The sequence below is a fragment of the Trachurus japonicus genome, chromosome 18 (genome assembly GCF_045865225.1).
Source record: "Trachurus japonicus isolate A0001 chromosome 18, Traja_1.0".
Lineage (NCBI taxonomy): Eukaryota > Metazoa > Chordata > Actinopteri > Carangiformes > Carangidae > Trachurus > Trachurus japonicus.
In genome coordinates this window covers 24,706,468-24,721,457 of record NC_140924.1, presented here as the reverse complement: position 1 = coordinate 24,721,457, position 14,990 = coordinate 24,706,468, and the positions used below count along the sequence as shown (strand labels likewise).

At 41.8% G+C, this 14,990-nt stretch overlaps 1 protein-coding gene across 7 annotated transcripts in view; it reads left to right on the top strand.

Moving 5' to 3' along the window:
- Positions 1-6,350: 6,350 nt before the first annotated feature.
- nrxn2b (neurexin 2b) overlaps positions 6,351-14,990 on the top strand; it is a 773,301-nt gene continuing 764,661 nt past the window's right edge. For 4 of the 7 annotated variants that reach the window (XM_085760262.1, XM_085760259.1, XM_085760261.1 and 1 more), the window contains exon 1: positions 6,354-7,493. In XM_085760262.1, the coding sequence (XP_085616388.1) occupies positions 6,752-7,493 (742 nt within the window). In that variant the 5' untranslated portion in view covers positions 6,354-6,751. Of the gene's footprint in view, positions 7,494-14,990 lie in introns of all 7 variants that reach the window. The other 3 variants (XM_085760265.1, XM_085760266.1, XM_085760260.1) reach the window with 3 other exon arrangements.

Below are 14,990 nucleotides of genomic sequence, written 5' to 3'. Positions count from 1 at the left end.
ATTGGCCAGAATTTTAACCTTATAACAGTAAAACGGTAGAGTTAAAAAAAAATTCACCCCCCTCAGAGTGTGTGCGGGGGTAGAAACTATCGATTGAGACGAAAAAACGTTCTGACACCAGGCTTTTAACATGTTTACTGAGGATGTAAAGTCGGCGATTTTAACATGGGGGTCTATGGGGAATGCTCCCTTCTGACACCAGCCCCCAGAGGAATCCGAGGGGATTGCAGTTTTTTGAACGCGGAAGTGAGCTTCACTTCTCAGACCGACAACTGCCCCCTTGGCTGCCACCTACTGAACTGCATGCGGGCCTACTCCTTCGCCATCCCGCTGGAGATAACAAGCCAATTAACTTTATCTCTATCCACATAAACGCACAGAAAAATATTTTTGCATGGAGAAATTGTAAAATGATGTAATCTGATAACGTTAATCAACAGTAAAAATGATAGATTTTACCTCTTTCAAATGAGGGGGACCAAGGTTGCAGAATATCCCGTTATGATTGTGCATGACAATCAAAACATGCTGTAACGACAGTCTATGGAGCAAAAACAAAAAGGAATAATGAAATATTAAAATCCTCATGAATTAAAGTCGTTTTGATCATGGCTGGTGACGTGAGGCTATAACTAATGAGAAAAAAAAAAAAGTTGACGATCTGAGGGTTTTTTTTTTAACAATAGCAGAGGGTTACTGATACCATGAACACATTATTAACTAAGTATACAAAAGAGTGTGACTTTAACATTAAATAAAAGGTAATGTGCATAACTATAAGATATAGCTACTTACCGTCGATGATCCGTAGTTGTCTGACAGCTTCTCACAAAACTAACCGCTTGTAAATTCAAATTGCGCAGTACACCAAGTTTCAACCGTTGCTAGGCAATCAGTGCCCATCGGGCAGTGCGCAACGCGCGCGCGCGCGCATGCACACACACACACACACACACACACACACACACACACCCAACACACACACACACACACACACACACACACACACACACACACACACACACACACACACACACACAGATTACGTAGCCATACCAGACGCAGGCTTAATTTCGTCAATAAATATATTATTATTATTATTATTTTTATAAATTACATTCAAATTTGGACATAGATGTCAAGAGAGAGTCACACCACACAGCTGAAGATTTCCAAAAAAGATGTGATAAAAAATTATTGTGCACCCGTCTTTTTTAGGTCAGATATTGAACGTCACATCAACGTCCAGAAGAGGTTATTATACGACGTCCAGATATGACCTATTTTAGACGTCAGTTAGACGTACAGATGTGGTCCTGGACCGACCGACGCGATCTGGACCTGATCTGGAGGTCCATTAGACGTCAGATAAGGGATCAATATTGCTGCTTGTAGTGCTGCCCCCTGTTGACCGCAGTGCGCTACTGTCTAGGCAAGCTGGCTTGATCACAGCTCGACTCCCAGCCCATTGCTCTCCGTCACTTCTGTCATTTCTGTGGGCGTGAGTGACCGTGTCTCGTTGACAAAGACTGGGGAAAGGCAAGCGGAGGGGAGGACAGCTTGTTTTGGACCGTCCTGGGATTTCTAATGGGGGACTGCCTGTAGCTGGTTACCATAGCGACAGACGAGCGCGCTCAGGCAAGCTGCGGTCGGCTCAGCTTTCACCGTTCTCAGGTCAGTTCAGATAGTGCGCGCATTGCTGCACATGCGCAGACGTGTGGAAACTGTGCTTGTGTTGTTTACCTACTTCAAGTGTATTTTACGGTTAGCAGTTAGCAGTTAGCGGTTAGCAGCGCGTTAGCTCAGTGAACGAAGGAAAAGCTAAAACAGGTAAACAACAAATGAATAATTTCTGATCTCGACTGGCCAGTGGCCACAGTAGTCAACATAGTGAACTGTAGGTTTGACTTTGCTCTCCTAAAGTTCTGATTTTAGCCTGGTCTGTTAAGACTTCAGAATTATGTTAAATGGTTAACTGTAAATATGTAAACTGAATTAATTAAACATTTTGGTGCAGTTTTTCACAGTTACCATATTTATGAATGTTTTCAATGCAGTAAAGCTGGAGATGTCCAGGCAGAGGGCAGCAAGATGCAGGAGAGGGACTCTGAACTTAGGAGGAAAGACAGGCAGCACACAATCATGAAATTCTGTCTTTTAGTGTGGATACTAGTTTATTAAACAACTTAATCACACATTGAATTAGTGATTTCTGGTTGTGCGGTGGGGGTCTTCGGCCCTGCTTGCCTATCTGTGAAAATCACCGCACGCCACTGGTTTATAGTACAGGCCTGTGAAGCTGTTTTTTTGTATCCAGAGTCACAGACACACTCTTATCTGTACATTTTCATCTGCTCCACCACATGATTTTGTTTAGTTTGTGCATGACGGGATGAAGCTGAAATTCACATCTGAACTGAAGTCACTGAAAATATAATTTACTTTAGGCATACGAGAAGGATTTGTGATATACAGTATGACTTCTGAAAAAATTCTAAAGTGTACATGTACAAGTTTACTGAGTGAATCTAAATGAAGAACACAGACAAAGATCACCATTAGTCATCTCCTCTGTCCTCGTCCCTTTGAGGTGTCTGCTGTCTCAGGCTGTAGATATACTGTAGGTGTAATAATGTTTTTGACAAATAAAGCTGCAGTCTACACATTGAAATATTCCCATTATAGTTTGAAGCAGTAGCTTCTACAATATTAGAACTCTGCACTCATGTAAAACAAACCACAGTGGGAGGTTTAAAAACTTAACTTTTCTACACGATTAAATCTAATTGAACAGGTGGTGTGAACTGCTTTTTCAGTAGTAAAGGTTGTGATGGCACTCGGTGCTCCGACTAAAGTTGATGTTAATTTAACTTACTCAGTCTGCTGTGTGTGTGTGAGAGAGAGAGAGGGGCTGCAACCTTGTAACCCCAGTGTTACTGCATGAGCTGTGCAAATGAACTAGATTTTTTTTCCATTCATTGCATTTCTTTTGTGATGCGTTTATTACACAATTACATGTCATGATGACACTAAAAATCCATTGTATCAGCCACCCCACCATGAGGTCATCATATGTAGCATTAAAGGGATACACCAACATTTTTTTCGTGTCTTGCCTCACTCCTGAGTCCATGACAAGCAGATAGACACCATCTTTTCGACTGTGTGTGCAGTAACAAGGGAGATACGGGCAGAGCTGGCGCACTGCTTATTAGCTTAGCTGAAACCCTGGAAGTGTAGTGTTAGCCTGCCTCCTACCCAAGCTGAAATCAGCAGTCAGAAGCTGATTTCATTTTAGCTCTAAACTCTGTAAATATATCACTTTATCGACATTTCAAACATTTTTAGGTGAGAAAGTATAGCTGTTTAGATCAGCAGTGTGTTAATTTGTCTAAATACCAGCTGTTTACAATTTTGTTTGGACCAATTCGGCGCTACTCAAGCTAGCCGTTGTGACCAACGCACTTCCGGTTACTTTCACAAAATAAAACACCCAATGCCCTTTACATACAGAAAACCATGACGATAGAATTTGTGCTTTTACTTTGAAATAGTAAGCTAACCTAACCTTGATGTAGCTAGCTTGAACCAGAGTAAACCGTCTTCGCTTGAACCCTCCGTTTTGACCGATCTGGTCCCGTTACCGGCATTTGACCACTCAAGATGCCTTACCGGAGAGTTTTGTCAGTTCTGAGACTGCCCGCCGGTTTCCGTTTAGAGTTGCTGAAGAGTTTCTCTGATGACTTTAGGTGGAGGCAGGCTAACACTACCTATACACTTCCAGCGTTTGAGCTAAGTTAATTAGCTCTGCCCGTATCTCCCTCGTTACTGCACGCACAGTCAAAAGGATGGTGTCTATCTGCTTGTCATGGACTCGGGAGTGAGGCATGAAACAAAACAAAAAAAGTTGGGGTATCCCTTCAAGGAGTTGAGAGATGTGTTATCGTCTTTAGAAACACAACACTTAGAGACTTTAAATGTGTGTTTTTGTATTGATGCAATGCCCAGTGGTGCATGTGCCTCCAATGTTAATATGCAACACCACCGATCCCATCTAAAGACGACATTACTGTCTCTTACTTGCCAACATGGACATCACTCAGAGAAAATAGCCCCAGTATCATTTGTTTTCCTCCCTCTTCTCTTTCTCACAGCTCTGTCTGTCCCCTCTGTCCTCCCTCATCTCTCTCCGCTGACATTAAGCCTCGCCCCTCTGAGATCATGATTATGCAGCCTTTCCTCTCTCTCTCTGTGTCTGTATTTCTCCCACCCTCCCTCCCCTCCTCTGCATGTATGCCAGTGTCATCACTGTTTGTCACTTTGAAGCCGAGCAGAATAGCACAAGGGAGCATTAGCGGTGGTGAGAGTGGCTTTAATTGTAGACTGTCTGGGATGGAAAATAAAACTCACTCAAGAAATAATGGCTGGGGATTAGGTCGAGCCCCAGGGTCAACCGGCTATTCAGATAGCTACGCAGACGCTGCATCACTCCACTCTGAATCAGATGTAATTTAATAATGTGTGTGGTTGCATAATGTATGTCCAAAGTGTGTGTGTGTCCAGGTGGAAGGGTATAATTTATCCAACATAATCTATAGACCTTTTTTTGTGTTTGTAAACAGTTAGGGTAGTTGGGTGTCAGTTTACAACATAATACCCAGGGACCACATTTAAAGGGATAGTTCAATATTTGGGAAAAATTGCCTATTGCCATATTCCGTAGTCATAGGAGTAGGTTCATTACCTTTAATTATCCGTGCATGTTATTTTGAGATCAGCGGGGCAGAGATGCAAACTGCTCAGAACACAATGGAGTTGAATGGTACAGGTCCCCTGTCACTCAAAACTCATCAAATACACAATGGACAAGTTGTGACCTGCACATTCACCACGCTATGTGTAGACTTTGAGCGTACAAGGGGTCACTGAATTGTTTGAGTATGAAAATTATTCAAATTATATGACCTTGCAGTCCCAGATATCAACCTCATAGAAAACCTATGCCAGATACTGGACTGACATGATAAACTGATAAAATGCTGAATGACGGAAAATATCTCTTGGAAGCCTGATGTTGATCCCCAACTTCCAATTTAGAAGAGACACGGTGCACTGAAGCTGATGTAGTGGTATTGGCTAACCTTGGCTAATACCAGTATTTTTATAACATGTAGCCTATCACCTGCCTGTTGGAAAATGAAACAACCAGACACCAATTATTGTACTGATTTCCCTGCTGAAGAGTGAATCTGAGGGAAAATAAGGGCACAAAGGATCCATGGACATCCTCAGTCAGTGTAGTGTCAGTGTGACATCACAGTCATATTACCATCATATGACCCATTCCTTTATAATAAATGCTTGGATAAATAATGAGTCATGCTAGAGCTAATCTCTAAGCACTTTGGTTTGTTTACATGCCGCACTTCTGCAAACACGCTAATGTTGGCAATGCTTGTCAAAGGTGTTTACCATCATTATCATGAAAAAGCCTAGTGAGAATGAAGCTTCTACTGACTTATTGTTGTTAACGTCATTGATTTTGCCCTTGTGTGATGTCATCAGTTCAGTTTGTGTCTTCAATGCCATAAATATGCTCACTGAGCTATGAGGTCATCTTTGTTTTTACACTTTTTTTTTTTTCTGCAACTGTGATGCACGCACAACTGCAATGATGTAACTGTGACATCTATCGCTGACCAGCTGAGACATGCATTTGTACGACACTTCCTTCAGGTTCAGTCCATTGGCGGACATATCTGTTGACATGACAGAGAGGGAATAGATGAAATAAGACCTTCATATGGCTCAGGCTCCTCTGGGAAGAATGGAGCCATGCATAACTCAAAAAAACAAAAAGCTGATATATTGCTTGGATCCAGAGAAACTTTTATTTATGGGAACTGTCAGCTCTCAACGGAAGAGAGAATTGAGAGTTTTAAATACAGCGGTGTCTAAAATCGCAAGCGAAAACAAAGCACAGATGAAAGATAAAAGAAATGTAAAAAAAATCTGCATTGAAAGTTGCACCTAATTAACAGTTGTTTTTTTGGTTTGTGTGTTTTTCCCCAGATCCCCACCTGTCACCACGATGATGGGACCCATACCTGCGTAAAGCCTCGGGTTCTATACGTTTCAGAGGAAGAATGGGTTTATACTGAAACCATGAACGCACCGCATGATCTACCAGACGCCAGCGAGCTCTAACACCCATCTACTCCACGGCTCCTTCACTTTTTTTTTTACTCGTCTTCTTCCGCTTGCGCTCCCCTTAAAGAAAGATCACAATCGGATAACTCCCCTCCACCCCCACCCACCCCCCACCCAACACCCCCCCAAGCTTTTGGCAGCAAGCTTCACATTTCCTGGAAATTGCAACCGAGATCTGGGATTCTAGAGACAAAGATTCTATTTTCGGGTCCAGGGGAGACCGAGAGGCTTTTGAAGAAACGGCTGTGTTAGAATTATTATACCCCCCCCTCCCTTTTTACTCTCCCGCTATTCCTCGTTCCTTTCCTCCAACTCCCAGAGGCACCAACTGATGGAGAGACGAAGGAGAGAGTCAGGATAAGGACAAGAATTAGAGCATCAGAGAGACAGGGGAAATAACTGCTGATTCGTCAGGAAGACTGTAGTAGAGGATTACTTTCCCCAATTCGCTTTGTATCCCACTTGTTCAGAGTTATATCATAATTACTGTTTACATTTCCAATCTGTTAGCTCCAGTTCCTCTGTGGTTCATTACACCTATATGACGAGGCAGAATAGGGGAAGCTTGAGCATGACGAGGGGGTTAAGGTTCCTCTGTCGGCCCCTGTGGCCTCTGGCCCTCTTTAGCCTGCTCAGCGTGGTGAAGACGCTGGAATTCGGCGGGGCGCCCGGCCAGTGGGCGCGCTACGGCCGCTGGGAAGCCGGATCGGTGGGCGAGCTGAGCTTCAGCCTCAAGACCAACATCAGCAAAGCCTTGGTACTCTACCTGGACGACGGCGGCAACTGCGACTTCCTGGAGCTCCTGATCGCCGGCGGGCGCCTCCAGCTGCGCTTCGCCATCCACTGCGCCGAGCCGGCCACCCTGCACATGGAGACGCGGGTCAACGACGACCGCTGGCACATGGTCCTGCTCACCCGGAACTTCCGCGAAACCCTCCTGATGGTGGACGGGGAGACCAAGGTGGCCGAGGTCAAGTCCAAGAGGAAGGAGATGGCGGTGGTCAGCGACCTGTTCGTGGGCGGGATCCCGCCCGACGTGCGTCTGTCCGCGCTGACGTCCAGCACCGTGAAGTACGAGCCGCCGTTCCAGGGCTTGATCTCCAACCTGAAGGTCGGGGAGATGCCTCCTACTCTGGTCAACAGCCAGGGCATTCAGAGCGACCTGGAGTACCTGTGCACCAAACAGAACCCCTGCTTCAACGGAGGCTTTTGCTCGATCCAGCATGGAGAAGTTCACTGCGACTGCGCCCACACGCGCTTCAAAGGGAAGTACTGCAAGGAAGGTAAGAGACCATCGCACCGCACTGGCTTTACCCTGATTGACTTACTGTACATTGCTTGTGTACTACTATTGTAGGGAACACTTGCTCCAGCTCTAGCAGGGCTCCCACTTCTGGATAATGGTTGACCAATTTTCCAGTTATGGAAAACACATGGAAAATGAGAAGTCAAATGTCCTGAGTTGCTTTAATTGTCCTGGAAAATTATTTGTCACGCTGTGACATCAGCTACCAGAGTTCAATTTGACCTTTCCAGACCCCACCAAGGAATTTATTTTCCATAAGGTGTCTAGTGAGAATCTAAAGACTTTGGGTTAATGACTGTTTCCAGTATTGGACCGCATGTTTGCACATTTTACAATGTATGAGATTGTTTCGTAAGTTACAGACACAGACTGCACACCTCTAAATCAAAATAATGGGGGTGAGAGAGGAATAAACATACTGTAGAAACAAACTGGTTAAATGTACAAAATAGACTACAACTGTCGAAAAGAACACTTCTCCAAAGCATGAATCTGTCAGACTGTAGCTACTGAAAATGTCCTGGAAAAGTCCTGGAAAATGATTTCAAGAATAGAGTGGGAACCCTGTCTAGGTCTGTTTCCCTGATTAGTCAAATCTGAACGATGCCATAGCTGTCGAGCGACTCACCTTTTCAAGCTTTGCTTGTGTTTGCGTTGTGGCCTGGTTCCCTGAGGGGCCGGTGACATGAGAGGTTATGCATAGTGAAACAAACTGTGGAGTTCCGACGTGTATAAATTATACTAAATTAGTCTTTTCTTGACCTTTCTAAGTGTGTTGCAGAGGTCACATGTGAGTCATCTCATGGCAGCACTATGGTGTTGGTGTTGTTGCAGGGTTTAACAGTGGAGGAGGTATACGGAGGAATGAGATACCAGAGGTAGACTTTTTCTGCTGTTTCATTCGCCTATTGTCCAAATTGGTTTTTAAGAAGTTCCTTACACCTGAAAGATTGAGAAAAAATAAAAAAATTGTGTGACTCATACAAGTGTCAGACATTGTTCAGGTGCTGCTTTGAATGTAGCTGGATTCACTTTTTTAAACAATGCATAACATCAAAGGTGCTGAATATCAAAACAGAATATTATAAATGCTAAATCACACATTGGAAGTCTGCGCTCTCTTTTCTTTTTCAGTTCAGTTCAGTTCAGTTTTATTCACGTCCCGAGGGAAATTGGATTCGCAGCAAGCATCACATACACAAGACAAAAAAGACAGCATCCAAGACATCAACATGCATTAAAAAACAGTACGAGTAATAAAAACATACTACTAATAATAAATTACTGTTGATAATAATAATAATAATAATAATAATAGCATACATAATACATAATGCTCTGCGCAAGTGAGAATGCAAAAGTCTACACAGTGCATTAAAGTGCATAGTGCTGCAAGAATTGGAAATAAAAATAAAAATAAAATAAGATAAACAGCACTTAATACCCAAGTGCGTTTAAGTGCAGAGGCCTGAGAGAATAACCAAGCCTAGCCCAAGATATTAAGCCTGTCTATAGCAGCAGGGATAAAGGAGACCCTGGCACGCCGCGTTCTAGTCTTGGGCATCCTAAAACGGCGTCCAGATGGAAGGAGGTCAAACTCCTTATAAAGTGGGTGGTCAGGACAGTCAATAATAAGTTTAGCTTTGGTCCATATTCGCTTGAGATAGATGTCCTGAAGCTGGGCTTGCTGCACCCCGATCACCTTGCTTGCCACTTTGGTAAGCCTTGCTAGCCTGTTTTTGTTGGACAGGGTGAGAAATCCAAACCAGGCCACACAACAATAAGTAAGAACAGACTCGATAAAACATTGATAGAATAAGGTCATTAAGATATTGCAGACTTTGAATGAATTCAATTTTCTTAAAAAGAACAGGCGCTGCTGAACCTTTTTACATACTACATCTGTATTTGCTTCAAAACTCAGCTTATTGTCGATGAGAGTCCCTAAATATTTATATTCTGATACAATCTCAACCTCTTTGTCCTGAATGATTGTCCGAGGAGTGATAGGTTGGGATTTTCGGAAATCAATAAGCATGTCTTTTGTTTTTAGCACATTGATTGACAAGAAGAAATCATTGCACCATGTTATAAAATCATCTTTTTCTTTTCATTCTTTCCTCTCTATCTTCTTTCCGGGCCCTATTGTCTGCGGCCTGCGCCCTGCGCTTGCCTTCATTCGCTCTCGGGTTTGTGCTCCTGCGCTGTCAGCCCACGTCAAACTCTGTTTCTGTTTTTAAACCTCTGGCTCTCTTCTTCACTGACACATCCCATTTCCATATCTATGGTCCCTCCCCTCCCCCGGCCCGCCTCACCCCTTCACATTCATCCATCTCTCTGTTCACTCCCTCGTCCTGCAGCGTTACCTTCTACCATCTCCTCTCAAGGCTATCTGGGCTTTCCATCTCTCCTCACCTCCCTCCTCCTCCGTGTCTCTCTCTCCAGTTCACTCCCTTACTCCAATTATCTCTTTTTCACCTTTACCCGCTCTCAGCACTTCGTACTCCCGCCTCCTCCTCTTCCTGCACTTACCCCCCCCCCCACCGCCACCACCACTCTGTCTTTCATCCTGTCTGCATCTCCACACCTTGCCTTCGAATTCTCTCACGCACTATGCAGCCATCAGGAACTGCATGCTCTGTCTTGATGATTTGTAACTGGAGGGGGGGAGTCTTTATCCTAAATTATCTCATTTCTTTTTGTTATACGTGCTATTAATACAGCACTACAACTTCAGTAGCTCCTGCCTTGTTGTGTGATGAAATGACTTGTAATTACTGAGTCTTCAAAAGGTAGATAACTACTTTGCCACAGTTGTGTGCCGATTGTTTGAAGGCTTGCATTTTTGTGGCTCTCACAGATAAGCTTTGACAGCGCTGGAAGAAAAAAAAAAGGGGGGGGAACAAACACAATATTTTGTTCAAATTTCTGTTGGTGAATTGCTTTTGATAGATCTGAAGTAATAAGAATAAAATCGGCATGCGGGCACGATTTAGATCAAAGCCTTTAAGTTGTTTTGATGTGGAAAGTCTAGAACAGTTTAGCGTGAGAATATGTGCGCTCTTTGTCTTTTTTTGCATCTTCTTCTTTTTTTCTGAAGAAGCCAAAAAGCAAAGTCCTCCTTTTCTTTTTGGACGAGCCCCTGCTGTTTAGAGACCTTATAGCACAGCAAATGATGTCAATGCTGGACAGCAGTATAGGTCTGTATCTTTCCTTCTTCCTGTCTTTCTCTCATATTTCACTCTTCCTTTAATTCTTCAAGCACTTCTCTCTCTCTCTTACTCTTTCCTTCTGTCCCTCTCTCTCTGTGCTCTGTGTCAGATTGCTGTGCGGTTGCTGGAAGCAGATACCGCTGCCTGCCTCTTGGCTAAATTGAGAGTGGAATACCAATGCAGTGCTACAGTGACTGCAGGAAACATTTGTCCTTTTGAAATGGAGAGAGACAGTAAGATAGAGGGAGAGAGGGTGGAGGATGGAAGGAGGAGAGGAAACGGAAGAGGAAATGGAGAGGAGAGGGAGAAAGAGAGAGAGAGAGAGAGAGAGAGAGAGAGATGGAAAGCAATGACTAATCAACAGCGAGAAACGGAGAAGAGAGCAAGAACGAGGAAGACAGCGCAGAGATATTCATTTGCTCAGTGTTAATTTATTTTCAGAGATGTTCTTTGGTTTGAGGACTGTAAAGTGGGTCATTATGGCTGACTGCCAGTGCAGCGGTGTATTTATTCCTTTTATCTAACACGTGGGTGGGAATGTAAAGGTCTCTCTCCCCCCTCTCTCTTGCTTTTAGTTGGTTTTAAGACACTTTAGATGTCTGTACTAACAAATCCATGTCTTGCTGTGTTAGCTCTGTAGTGAAGGGCCAATGTCAAAGGAAAGCTTGTTTTTAAAGGGCTGCTGCCTGCTCACTTCAGAGAGGGAACATTTTAATGATGAGATGTGGCACTCGCAATATATTCATGTGTCTCGTTTCTCGATGATTCATGGTGTACTACTTGATCATTTAGGCGTTTAGCTGATGCTCCTCAACATAGTGTAGTGTAATCCATAGAATGGGCTCAGATTCTTGCATCACTACAACAACTACTGTACAAACAACTCCCAAAATAAATAAATAAGTGAGCAGCGATGTCAGCAACAGCTCTGAGCATTATTTTCATTATTTTCTAGTCGGGAGGTACATTAGATTTTTTGCTGAGGTAGGGTGGATATATGAAATCATTCCATTCAGAAAGATTAAAACTTTGGTAACACTTTACTTGACGCCTATCTCTGTAACACATTATAACCATACTCATAATGAAGTATAATTTAGTTATAACACTGTATAGCTATAGTTATAAACACTCATAAATGATCATAATGCTTTATAACAATAATCACAACACACTATAAAGCATTTTATCATGACTTATATGGTGAGGTATTATAATAGGTTATAATTGTTAGTAACTCATTGACAATGCCCACATCGATAATGCATTATTAATATAGTTATAATGTGTTATAATTGTCTTATAAACGTGTATAACTATCAATATACATGCTCATTAATTATCATAAGCCTTTATAACAATAAGCATAACACATTATAGAGCATTTTATAATGGCTTATAAGGTCTTAGTATTACAAGAGTTATAATGCTCTATGATGTGTTATGCTTATTGTTATAAAGTCTTATGTGATTTATGAGTGTTTATAATGATAGTTATACAAGTTCATAAGCCAATTATAACACATTATAACTCTATTTATAATGCATTATAAATGTGGGCATTGTCAGCCAGTTGCTAACAATTATAACATATTATAAAACCTGACCTTATAAGTCATGATAAAATGCTTTATAGTGTGTTATGATTATTGTTATAAAGCATTATGATCATTTATGAGTGTTTATAACTATAGTTATACAGTGTTATAACTGCATTATAGCTCATTATAAGTATGGTTATAATGTGTTATAGAGATAGGCATCAAGTAAAGTGTTACCAAAACTTTTTTTTTTTTTTTTTTTACCCAAGAGCAGAAACAAGGGAAGCAGGAGTTGCCGGAGTCTCAGGCAATTAGACCATGTAGTGATGTCATCATATTAGAAAAAAGGAGGGAGATGGGGGTGGGGGGGGGGGGGGTGAATTGTGCCTTGGAGTAAGTAACCCCCCTGGGATCTAGACAATAGTGGTGGTGATGGAACAGCGAGGAGAGGATACTAATGAGCTTGGAGGAAGGAGGTCGCAGCAATATGTCTGAAATGTCAACTGACAGCAGCAGAGAGAATGATTTACAGCGCGACTGCCACGACATGATTGGCTGGTTGAGATTGCGGTGAAAGATGATTGGTTTACTGAAAATTGCCATCGTCAGAGAGAATAAGAGAAAGATAGGCTAATATTAAATGAAAGAGGGTTAAAAAAAAAGTCTAACTGATTGAAATGATGATTACAGTACTTACAGTATGTTATGGTTATATTTCTGTATCCAAGTAATGTTTTTTTTTTTTTCATCATTATTTTGTATCTGACATTCAGTTCAGTGCGTGAGGCCTATGTCTGGTGTGTCTGGTTGTTCTCTCTATAAGCAGTGTATTTGATTTTTGAGAAAATGTACTCCATATCCAGCCACTTTCTGATATTGAGATGAAAAACGACATGTGCACATTTCTGCCTTTATCGCCCACTCCCTAATGTAACTTCATTTCTCAGTGCTTGCAGAAAAATGGAAAAATTACATTTATAAAATTTCAGCAGCAGTATGTCCTTCCAGAACCATTCCCCCTGTTACTGTGGATTAGCTACAGACAAAGCTCTGTGTGGGTTTTACAGGATTTATATCCAGAGTACAATTCTATATAAAAAAGTAGTTCCTGTAAATACTCAAGTTGACGTCTGTGGATTATCTCGAGTAGCCACTACACTTGTCAATGTACTGTTGCTATTTAATACGCCAACTTTTTTTTTTTTTTTCGTGTCTTGCCTCACTCCCGAGTCCATGACAAGCAGATAGACACCATCCTTTCAACTGTGCGTGCAGTAACAAGGGAGAGGCTGTATCGCCCGTAATTAGCTTAGCTCAAATGCTGGAAGTGTATCGGTAGTGTTAGCCTGCCTCCACCTAATGTCATCAGAGAAACTCTTCAGCAACTCTAAATGGACTGATCCTTCATCTCAGAGCTGAACTCTCCGGTAACGGGACGAGATCGGTCAAAACGGAGGGTTCAAGCAAAGACGGTTTATTTTGGTTCAAGCTAGCTATATCGAGGGTAGGTTAGCTTCCTATTTTTTTTTATATATAAGTAAAAGCACTTCTATATGTAAAGGGCAACGGGTGTTTTATTTTGTGAAAGTAACCGGAAGTGCGTTGGTCACAACAGCTAGCTTGAGTAGCGCCAAATTCGTCCGAACAAAATTGTAAACAGCTGGTATTTAGACAAATTAAGGACACACTGCTGATCTAAACGGCTACTTTCTCGCCTAAAAATGTTTGAAATGTTGATAAAGTTATATATTTACAGAGTTTAGAGCTAAAATGAAATCAGCTTCTGACTGCTGATTTCGGCTCAGGTAGGAGGCAGGCTAACACTACCCATACACTTCCAGTGTTTGAGCTAAGATAATTATGGGCGATACGGCTCTATCTCCCTTGTTACTGCACACACAGTTGAAAGGATGATGTCTATCTGCTGGTCATGGACTCGGGAGTGAGGCAAGACACGAAAAAAAAAAGTTGGCGTATCACTTTAAATACTTGATAAACAAAAAGTTATCTGTATGTCTTTTCAGGAAATGTAAGGATGTTTCAGTTATTACAATTTATTTTATGGATATAATAATAGTCAACTAATATTTGAAGCGATACTTTACTGAAAATTGATCACTTTCAACAAGAATGTGCATCCAGTGTGGCTGCCACTCGGAGCAGCAGCTCATTAGCGGCCTGTTTACTTCCCAAAAATGCCAAAACAGCCTTTTCACATGTGGGTGAGAAGAAGCTGTGGGATGTGAATCACCATAACAATGTCTAATGGGCTTTTACAGAACAAAATAAAAAATAATTGAATAAAAGAAATGTTTTTTTCAGAGACACATGATAATTACAGAAAATTATGGGGCAAGTGAAAGGTGTCCGTCCTTCAGAGGATTTAAAGGAGAAAATTGTTAATATGTAAATATAGTTTGATAATATGCTCTTTTGGAGATTTGAAAGAGCTGTCTGGATGCATTTATGGATTAAAGAAAATATTTGGTTGTGATTTTTGCCCTCATTTTAACAGCAAAATGGTGCATTTTGTAAAGCATCACCAAGCAAAAATAATATTAAATCTGCAGCTAAATCTGATTTGGTATATTGGCAAATGACAAACTGTGATCCCAACCACTAAACATGCTATTCTTCTTAATGTTAATAAACTTCTTGATAGCATTAATAAGTCATCAGTCACTCAGTTGTTTATACTATCATCAGAAATGACTTTCAATG